This window comes from Ooceraea biroi, chromosome 6 (genome assembly GCF_003672135.1).
Source record: "Ooceraea biroi isolate clonal line C1 chromosome 6, Obir_v5.4, whole genome shotgun sequence".
In the NCBI taxonomy this organism is placed as follows: domain Eukaryota; kingdom Metazoa; phylum Arthropoda; class Insecta; order Hymenoptera; family Formicidae; genus Ooceraea; species Ooceraea biroi.
Window position 1 is genome coordinate 12,778,665 of NC_039511.1, and position 9,987 is coordinate 12,788,651.

Sequence of the window (9,987 nt, forward strand, 5' to 3'; positions counted from 1 at the left end):
GACGTCATCTCGCAGTGGCAGGGGGGAGTAAGTGCCGGCGGTGTCGAGGGGGGATCGGTTTCGCGTGCCACGACTCTCGGTTCTCGGCCAGGACGCCTCGGTCGGAATTCGCATATGCTTACGAGCCAGTTCGCAGCTTCGGCGGCCGGCAGCGTGAGCAGCGGTTTTGTACGCGCAAGCGTGACACGGAATTTACAACATGGCGGAACGCAGGAAGAGCAGGAAGCGTAAAGATGTAAGCATCGCGTGTCGCCAGGCTTTATACGATCGCGACGGTTTCGCTCGAGCGCGTTGCACGATCGTCGCCACCGATCGACCTTGTTTGTTATGGCATGTGCGCGCGCGCCCGCGCCGTTGTCCGCGTCACTCGCGTAACGTGTCGGCGCCGAGGAGCGCTGCTCCGGATGACGTAGACGGGCAACATCGCTCGAGTTTCGCAGTTGGGAGAATCGCGATTGTCAGTCGGCAGACGACGCGACTTCCCGCCGCTCTCAGCTCTCCTCGCCGGACTCTAACGGAAGTCTTTGTTGTTTGCAACAGGAAGTAGCTGGTACGGACCCTAAGGTTGCCCAGGACAAACCGTCCAAGGAGGAGTACGCGGTGGCCAAGTGGATCCGCAACAATGTACCGTCGAAGAAGACAAAGTTCGATAGGACTCACATTGTGGAGTACTTCACTGGGTCGCGCGCGGTCGATGCCCTGTTGGAGGGTTCACCCTGGAGCACGGTGTTCGAGAACCGCGAACAGGTCGCCCAATTCCTGGACCTGATGCTGAGACACAAGTTCTTTCACAGGGCCAAGAAGGTAGTGATCTCCGAGGAGGAACTCAACAAAATGCGAGGCATTAAGAAGAAACCCAAAGACGCCAAGGAGGATAGGAAGCCTGGGGAGAAGGAGAAGGACGAGCCCAAGGAAAGCAAGGACACGACGGTGGCGAAGGATGAGAAACTCGAGGAGAAATACGATGAACGGAAGGAATCCAAGAAGAAGCCAAAAGTAAGCACGAACACCCGCTTCAAGAGCCGCTCAAATGATCTCTCTCGTCTCTTTTTCATGAGAAAAATGCGTCTGATTTCAGGTGAGGCTAGAGATGCACATGGAACAGTACTTTGTAGATTGTAATGATGCATACGTGTGGATATACGAACCGATTCCTGTGTATTACTGGTTCTTTGGCACGCTGGTAGTCTTAGGTGCGATAGGGGTCTGTCTCTTCCCGTTGTGGCCCCTGACCATCCGTCACGGGGTGTACTACCTGAGCGTCGCTGCTGCAGGATTCCTCGTATTCATATTAGCGCTGGCTGTTATCAGAATGATCGTGTTCTGTCTTCTGTGGGTGCCCACGCTGGGTAGATGCCACCTGTGGCTGCTGCCCAATCTGACGGCCGATGTCGGCTTCTTCGCGTCCTTCTGGCCGTTATATCAGGTTAACAACTTGCTCTCTTTGCACTCTTATTCCGATCGCTACGATTCGTGACGGAGCTGACGGTGAATTTATAATGCCGAAATCTTTTTACAGTACGACTATTACGGTCCCACGTCTGATAGCGACAAGAAGGTCAACAAAAAGAAAAGGAGGAAAGAGAAGGATTCTGACTCCGAGGATGCGCCGTTAACTCAGTCGTGAGTCTCATATTTTATTAAGTATGTTACAAAAACTGCGAGATGATGCATTCATGTCATTCATGATGACTAACTTGCTACCAGGGAAGAGAAATCTTGCGCGGAGGAAGACGCGCCGAAGGAAGAGGCGCGAATCGAGGAGCTATCCCTGTCAAATGAAGAGAGGAAAATCTCGTCCGATTCGGCGGAAGGGGAGGACAGCGGAGGCAGCGAGGAAGGCTCGGAAAGCGAGAAATCTAATACGGGTCGTGATTTCGTTATGGTTTAGGAGAACGGGGGCCGGGACGTCACAATAGCTTTACATTTACTGGAAAAAAAAAACAGCTGTATCGCATTAATCATCGCTGAAACCGATATATGCTTGCGGTGCGTTAACCCGGTCGGACCCGGTTATTGAAGCATCAGCTTCGGACGGTTCGTCGTTAACGGAGCTCAGCGTGCGAAACTAAAAGAAACCGCCCGACCAGATCCTCCAGATTTGTTGCATTTAAGTACTGTTGATCACGGACAAATAGAGAAATCGCTTGTGATCTTTTGCACGGAGAGAATTTCCTGCGTCCGAGAGGTGTGTAAAAAAGAATTGTCTGTAGAAAAACCTAAGCGTAACAAGACGTGTTTCACTATATACATGTCCAGTGTGGAAGGAGGCGCGTCACGCGTAGTCACAATATTATCGAGCGTATATCAGTTTCCGTTGAATAAATTGTGGATACTGTTCGAAGTCTTCAATCTCTCTTGTCGCGATCGATGTCTACCGACAACCGTTGATTAAACGTTAGTTAATTAAAAACATGCACTGAGTTTCTCTCTCCGTTAGATGTTTAAGAATCTTCGAGTCGTGGGAGAGAAATAATTTAGCTGGAAGAGGAGGAATCTCTCTCTCTTTACGGGTAACAGGACTTGATGTTTTCTTCGCCATTCGCCGATTTAGCGCGAGTTCCTTTTTAGCAGAAATTATATCCGATTTTACAGAATATATATTCCGGTATTACTATAGGTAATTTATATTTTTATGCGGAGTTTAATTTCGCGAATATTATGATTATTGTTATTATTATTATTATACTTTTTTGCGATCACAAAGATCCTTACATAGGTACGCCACTCCTGGATTTATCTCTATTTAAATAAAAATGAAGTGAAGCGTTATCTCGTAAGCATAATCATTGCTCGCAATCCCATGCAATTACATTAAGAATTATGATTCATCTTGGACATGATCTCACGCAGCATCGCGTTGCACATGGCCGCGTAAGGATTTAGGGCGACCAATTGTGATTTAGCGAAGCTCGAACCAGCCTTAGCCGCCCGCGTGAAGTCTTCCTTAGCCTTGTCGTTCTGTCCCATAGATCGATAAAGGGCGCCGCGTTGGCAGAGTGCCTGGACGCCTGCTCGTCCCTTTCCCTCGCTCAATTCCACCGCCAAATGTAGGTCTTCTAAAGCGTCTGATAACGAGGGGAACGATCTTTTACTTGACAATATAACTTTCTGTACTGATACTTAAATCGGCTTGTGCATCATCGAAGTACCTTCATCTCGATTTGCCAAACGTAACGCTTGTGCCCTGTCGTTCAAAATTAATGGCGATTTAGGTGCCTGTTTCAAAGCTTCGTCGAAAAGCTGGAACGACTCCTCGTACTTCTTCGTTTCTGCACAGATTATTGCCCTCTTCACGATATCCAGCACATGCGGCTCTAACTGATCCTCCACGATAGAATCCGCCGTCTCTTCTTAACGAAATATTGAAGATTTATTGAAAATATTATAATATTGATTTATTGAAGATTTATTAAAGAATATTGATAATATGGTATAATTTTTTATGTATCTTTAATTGTGCGTTCATGCGGAGTTTATGAAAAATTGCTGTAGGAATTTATTCATAAAAGTTGCAACGTGAGAAATAGCAAACAGCAGGTTTTGTATCTAATGCAACCTTGGAGAAGTTGTATGACAGCAAAAACATTTATTTGTTATTACGTTGCGCAGTTTCTTATATATTCATGACGATCAAAACATCTCAGAATAGAATGAATCGCTGAAACATACTTTGCACTAAACGAACGCTTATTATTCAAAGTCAAGTATTCAATACAATTTTTTAAAGATTGCGTTGTGCAATTTGAATCAAGTTCAACTGAAGCAATAAGTGTTTCGACGCTGCATCGTCGCATTAAAATTGAACGGCAATGCATTGGTCTTTATTTGCGACATAAGTAACTCTACAACGTAAACAAAACGCAAAACAATTATCTCACAATCAGTTTTACATTATACTCGGTTTACATTATTATTAATCCTGAATTATTCAAAAATTTTAACAAAAAATTTTAATGCGTTTTTTAAGTGAGCTGTAAACGTACATGTAAATTAACAATATTAGATTTATTATCGAATTATTATCAAGTTTTATTGTATCAATGCTATAGCAAATAGAAAGTTTATCTATTTATATGCAGCAAATTTGTCTAATTTCTATATGTTATGTTTCGTCATCTGTCACGTACCGATTTCCTCCGGAAAATCAGACGACCCAAGCGGCTGGAACGGATCGAAGATGGAGTTCAAAACAGCTTTGTCGCCTTCACTTAAGCTCTCCATGATGTCGACTGAATTCTTCGATAGATTTTATGCCGTTTCCATCATGTTCCAGGAAACTCGTTCCTGCTTATCGTTCGTTCTGAATTAATTTTATTGCGTCACAAACCGATACGGAATGCCAGCTGGACAAGCTAGCTGTTCTGCTTGCTCGTTGGGCCTCTATATCTGCATACGCATCTAAAAAATATTATGGCGGTTTTCTAGCGGTTATTAGTCAATTCACCTGATTAATTTGATGAATTTCATATAACAATGACACATTAAATATTATATTATGTAGCTATGTAAAAAATCGCTAAATTAATAGCTCTTTGATAAATTTAATCGAAATATATTGAGACAGTTTCATTTTTACATCAAATTTTTATTTATGTAAATATACAGCAAATATACATTTCAAGATAAAATAATTCATGGAGATGTAACTATAATGTGAAGGCACCATTTTATAAACATAGAAAATATAAATATATAGAATCATTTTTTCTCTTTATATATAATCAACGGAAGATTTTATGCGTTTATTATATAATGCAAAAATATCTGTATTATATTCTTATATCTCTCTATATCACTTCTGTATCACTTTAAAAAACATTTTCACATCTCCACAAATACTTAATACTAGATATACTTTCATGTTTATTATATTAATGCCACGAAGACTCATTGCACATGAGGCCGCAGGAAGTTACAACAATCAATTTTTCAATGAGATTCTTTTTAAACATTTTGATTTACTATAAAATGCATATGCGCATTGGCACTTTGAAAAGAAAACCTTATTTTCTATACTACCTTGTACAGAAGCGTTTTTTTATAGGAACGTTCATATAAATCAGAGTTACATAACTAATAATAAGTAATAGATCTATATTTTATAATAAACGTGTGTCAAGTTTTTATAAAATCACCATTGATCCCATTATGTACACTAGGTATGACAAATGTATAATAGAAAATTAAAATTATATACGTTCATTTATGATTTTGTAAAACTAAAATATTGAATACTTTTGTATTTTTTTATATAATGCTTTTATAATATTATTTGTTTCGTCTATCTATTTTTATGAAATGATGGATAGCCGTTAAAAGATGCTTGAACTTCTAACTATTTGGTAACATGGCCAGTGAATCTGTCCTGTACTCGGCACAGCTTTTATGAAATCACTGATAGATTATAGTGAATTATATATTTTGTATATATATGTTTGTTTGCATAAGCTTACATATAAACATTAATTTGCTGCAAAACGTTATATTATTATCGCATAATTGGTAGAAGAATTCTTAAAGCGAAAATTGGACGTCATATGTGGACACATTGAGAAGATGGACGATAAATGCAGTGAAGCATGTGTTTCATTGTTAGCGAATACTTTAGGAAACTAGTGCCAATAAGCACTTCTTGTAATGCCCTGAACAGTCACCCTAGAAAAGAACGAGAGACAAATGTATCGGATATCAATTTAACTATCAATGTACAGTGATTTCTTTTTTTCACGCGTTAATACTCACGGATATGAAATCTTCCAACGATTTTCCGTACTGGTGCATAAACCCATTCTTTATCTCGCCCATATCTATCTCACAGCGCGTCACGACCAGGCGAATAAGGCGGCTGTCGTCGGTGCCAAGACCTTTCATGCTTTTGTACAGTTGTTCGGCAAAGAAAGCCGCTCTATTCTTGACACATTTCACTGTTGGGCAATATTTGCTTTAATAAGTAGCCCAGCATTTTTCTTACATTTATCGTTACGTAATTTACGGAACTTACCGATCGCAAGGAGACCCTTCTTAATGTCACCCGAAAACTCATTTTCAATTGCATTCTCAATATCGTGGCCTGTTATGTTGTGATACTCCTGGAATATCTGTCGCAACTGCGCCATGTTTCTTTGGACGAGGATCGCGTTGAAGGTAGACTCATCCGTACCAAAGCGGAGCTCCCCTGCAATATCAGCGTGATATTAGAAGAGGAAGATGGGAATCAGGTGCTTAAATATTTTTAAATACTAATTACCGGCTTGCAAAAGTTGCCTGGCATCTTCCATCGCAGCTGCATTATCCACATTGAATGTTTCATCTCTGTTGGCGCAGCACAACGACACCATCAAGCGTTTGAAGTTGCCAGATGTGTCAGAGATTAAATCATCCTCCAACGTTCTTCCGTACACTATAATTATTAAATAGTAAAATAAATGAATGAATAAAGAATTATATCATTTTCTAATCGATAATCGATATCACTTAAGATAACTCACTCGTTTGGTACGCCTGTTTAATGATAGAAATTTCATGATTGGACATGGTGCACAACACTTCGATGAGTACAGTCTCATCAGTACCGAGACCAGACATCGCATCGTGAAGCTCTTTAGCATAATATTGAGGTAGTGGCATCATCAATGCAAGAACAAGTTTCTCGAAGTTTCCTGACAACTCCGATTTTAGGTCCTTTATCAGATCCTGTTAACAGAGATATTAGCAATATATTTCAAGTCTAAGAGTAGACATATTTGTAAAATCTTCAATCTTCTTTTACTTTTCCATAAAGAGTCTTGAATTGAGAAGCGATTTCTTGACGCTGCAGGTTGCTGCGATTGGCAAGAACATGAATAATGGCTTTCTCGTCGGTGCCGAATCCTTTCATAGCTTTCCTCAAAGCTTCCGCATCTGCTCTCGCGTCAAAGCCATCGTAAGGCACAACCGTGGGAGAAGTCTGTAACAAGATTCATAAACACCTGAAAAGTTTGTATAAAAATCTAATGATTATACTGTGGTAACTGCGAGAACATAATTGTTCCTGCTGTAGTCTGCGCGAAGAACGTTCAATATTTCCTTTACAAATTCGTACAAGTCTTAATTCATTAATTGTAATCTCACCTTAGGCGTAAAACGATCTCTCCGGGGGGCCGGAGAAGCGCCACGTGGAGCAGCGATGGGTAGATTAGCAGCATAAGGAAATGTAGAGCTTACCCCCTGCCCCCCGTGATAGCTTCCGCCTTGGTGTGAAGGTGAATTAGTTGCATACGCGTTTGGTCCGGAAGGATAGGGGGAAGGAGCCATGCTACTAAAACATTCTCTAGCTTCTGGTGCTTTTTGGAGGTCAGGATACATATTGTAATTCTGTTGTTGCGAATAAGGGGATAGTGCAGGTTGATGAGGCTGTGCATTAGGCGGATAAGGCGATGTGGGCATAGACTGAGGGGGATACGTCGTTTGTTGTGGAGGGTAAGTCGTTTGTTGCGGAGGATATGGCGCTTGCTGCGTGGGATATGGCATATTGGGTTGCGCTGGTGCAGCGCCAGGGACAGGATGTGCGGGATGGGTAGGATAAGGGGCTGACGTATGCGAGTATGGTTGAGGCATGCCGAAAGATGTTGGCGGTGCGTTTGAGAAGCCCATTGAGGGATAAGACGGAGCACCAGGGGCAGAAGGTGCACCAGGTGGAGCCCCAAACGACGTTGGTGGATGTGCTCGTCCCGGAAACTGAACAGGCGGCCCCTTGGATGCATCAAGGAACAGATCAAGAAATAGACATAGCGTTCCCAGGCAAATTTCATATTTATCTTACTCTTTCTTTGATGGAAGTGTTTTTATTATTGTAAACTACATGTTAATGCTACTTTATACAACTTAACGCTTCTTGCAACACATTATCTCTTCTTCTTGCTTTAGATATCGCATTAATATAGAACAAACAAGCTTTCTAATTAACACTAGATTTACCAAGAGGGTCAAAATGACTTCTTTGACATTTTGTTATAATAATTAGTCATTTTTATTACTTCTTATTTTCCATTTTGCTAAGTACAAAAACTATATATAAATACGTTTTTTTAATTTGTTCTTTTCAAAACCAAGTCATTTTGATCCCTCCGGTAAAAGTATAGGTACATGTAAATCGTTGGTAGTTCTAGTGTCAAACAGTGATCAACTAAATATACTCACTTGGTAACCGTAACTCATTTTGCCTGCAAGACGATTAAACTGCAACGTTGCAAGAACCTGTGCACAAAGAAGAAACACAACACTATTAATTGGCCTTGTTCAGCTCTGCTGTATCACTTGCGGCAATCTGCTTATATCACTTAATGATAGCGTGACACATACAATTTACCAGCAAGCGATCAGCTAGAAATCGCGAAACATGAATCTACATAAAATATTGTTGAAACCGGACGACGGAAAAAAGTTCTCGTAAATCATATCAAGCCGCAGCTACTATTTATTCATAAATTGGCACGTGTCAATATGCGACGGTGTCTGTCGCATATGTTGTGAATCGGATGAGATGTCCACCTGGAAATCGACACGGATGATCGATGACGCCCAATGAACCGCTCGGCAGGAAGCGTCTACTGCGCGTACTGCTCTCAAAACTGAGCAAACTGAGGGCGGACGACGTGTCACGGAAAGTTTTATAACCTCACGCGTCATCGACGGTCTCGGTACTCACCTCGCTCGGCGAATTCCGTTGTACAACGAGGGTCCTCTGCGTCGCGTGACGTGTCTACGTACGTTGACGAACGCTGGGAAACGTCGCGGTCGAGATGAGTGCCGCCAAGGAAACGAGGCGGGCACCGCGATTCGCAGCGGAAACGGAGTGGTATCAGTGGCAGTGGCAAGGACGGTAGTGGGAGATACAGGTTCTCCTCAGCCTCCGCTGTGCCTCGCTAGGCTGTGACGTCATCAGGAATCCCAGACACAGCAACGCATCGCAGGAATAAAGAACAGCATCGAATTACGGTCTCACGCGGTTGTAACGTGTCGATCACCGTGCGGTAAAGTAAAATTCTCTCTGTACTGTAAGATCTGGAAAGATAGTCGAGACTGACAGGTCGTATAGAGGATCGGAATGAAAACAAGTTGATCACAACAGTAGGAGTATTGGCCGTACAGCCTAAGACCTAGGCGTGTGAACCAGGGATCCCGGAGAGTTCGAGTTCAAATTTAAGGCAGTCTCCTAGTTATTTTTCGCCTCTTACAATTCAGAAGTGGGATAACATCCGCTACCCCTCGGAGAGGAGGGAGTTGAGAAGCAGCTGGCCGGTAGTGAAGCCTGAACATGGAGGTCGGGACGGACTCAGAGGAGTGAACCAACATGGAGATTGGAAAGGACTCAGAGGAGTGAACCAACATGGAGGTTGGGAGGGACTCAGAAGAGTGAACCAAAAATGGATGTTGGGAGGGACTCATAAGAGTGAACCAAAAATGGAGGTTGGGAGGGACTCAAGTGGAGTGAACCGACGATTTGGAGACATTCGGGGACGAATGTAATGTCAGGCTGGCCGAGCTGTAAGATCTGGAAAGACAGTCGAGACTGACAGGTCGTACAGAGGATCGGAATGAAAACAAGTCGATCACAACAGTAGGAGTATTGGCCGTACAGCCTAAGACCTAGGCGTGTGAACCAGGGATCCCGGAGAGTTCGAGTTCAAATCTAAGGCAGTCTCCTAGTTATTTTTCGCCTCTTACAATTCAGAAGTGGGATCAAATCCGCTACCCCTCGAAGACAGTTGAGATTCATCCGCTACCCCTCGGAGAGGAGGGAGTTGAGAAGCAGCTGGCCGGTAGTGAAGCCTGAACATGGAGTTCGGGACGGACTCAGAGGAGTGAACCAACATGGAGATTGGGAGGGACTCGGAGGAGTGAACCAACATGGAGATTGGGAAGGACTCAGAGGAGTGAACCAACATGGAGATTGGAAAGGACTCAAAGGAGTGAACCAACATGGAGGTTGGGAGGGACTCAGAA

At 42.8% G+C, this 9,987-nt stretch overlaps 3 protein-coding genes across 7 annotated transcripts; 1 reads left to right on the top strand and 2 right to left on the bottom strand.

Moving 5' to 3' along the window:
* The first annotated feature begins 46 nt into the window (after positions 1-46).
* Positions 47-2,770, top strand: LOC105276248 (translocation protein SEC62). Its single transcript, XM_011333741.3, has 5 exons — positions 47-235; positions 541-996; positions 1,079-1,426; positions 1,520-1,623; positions 1,708-2,770. The coding sequence occupies exons 1-5, from the start codon at positions 200-202 to the stop codon at positions 1,889-1,891; spliced, it is 1,128 nt and encodes a 375-aa protein (XP_011332043.1). The 5' UTR covers positions 47-199; the 3' UTR covers positions 1,892-2,770.
* On the bottom strand, positions 2,663-4,456 carry LOC105276240 (tetratricopeptide repeat protein 36). Of its 2 annotated transcripts, none has more exons than XM_011333728.3 (3): positions 4,131-4,456; positions 3,153-3,350; positions 2,663-3,068 (listed from the first exon to the last, which is right to left on the bottom strand). In XM_011333728.3, exons 1-3 carry the CDS (start codon positions 4,222-4,224, stop codon positions 2,815-2,817), a joined length of 546 nt encoding a protein of 181 aa, XP_011332030.1. In that variant the 5' UTR covers positions 4,225-4,456; the 3' UTR covers positions 2,663-2,814. The 2 variants fall into 2 exon arrangements, with proteins under 2 accessions (XP_011332030.1, XP_011332021.1); XM_011333719.3 differs by having other exon boundaries at positions 3,153-3,353.
* A 122-nt stretch (positions 4,457-4,578) lies between these two features.
* On the bottom strand, positions 4,579-9,101 carry LOC105276221 (annexin B11). Of its 4 annotated transcripts, none has more exons than XM_011333688.3 (9): positions 8,690-9,101; positions 8,182-8,238; positions 7,114-7,734; positions 6,773-6,949; positions 6,492-6,696; positions 6,251-6,403; positions 6,005-6,178; positions 5,746-5,927; positions 4,579-5,658 (listed from the first exon to the last, which is right to left on the bottom strand). In XM_011333688.3, the coding sequence occupies exons 2-9, from the start codon at positions 8,197-8,199 to the stop codon at positions 5,608-5,610; spliced, it is 1,581 nt and encodes a 526-aa protein (XP_011331990.2). In that variant the 5' UTR covers positions 8,200-8,238; positions 8,690-9,101; the 3' UTR covers positions 4,579-5,607. The 4 variants fall into 4 exon arrangements, with proteins under 4 accessions (XP_011331990.2, XP_011331982.2, XP_011332006.1 ...); XM_011333680.3 differs by lacking the exon at positions 8,690-9,101 and adding an exon at positions 8,533-8,652; XM_011333704.3 differs by lacking the exon at positions 7,114-7,734 and having other exon boundaries at positions 8,690-9,093.
* Between the last annotated feature and the right edge of the window lie 886 nt (positions 9,102-9,987).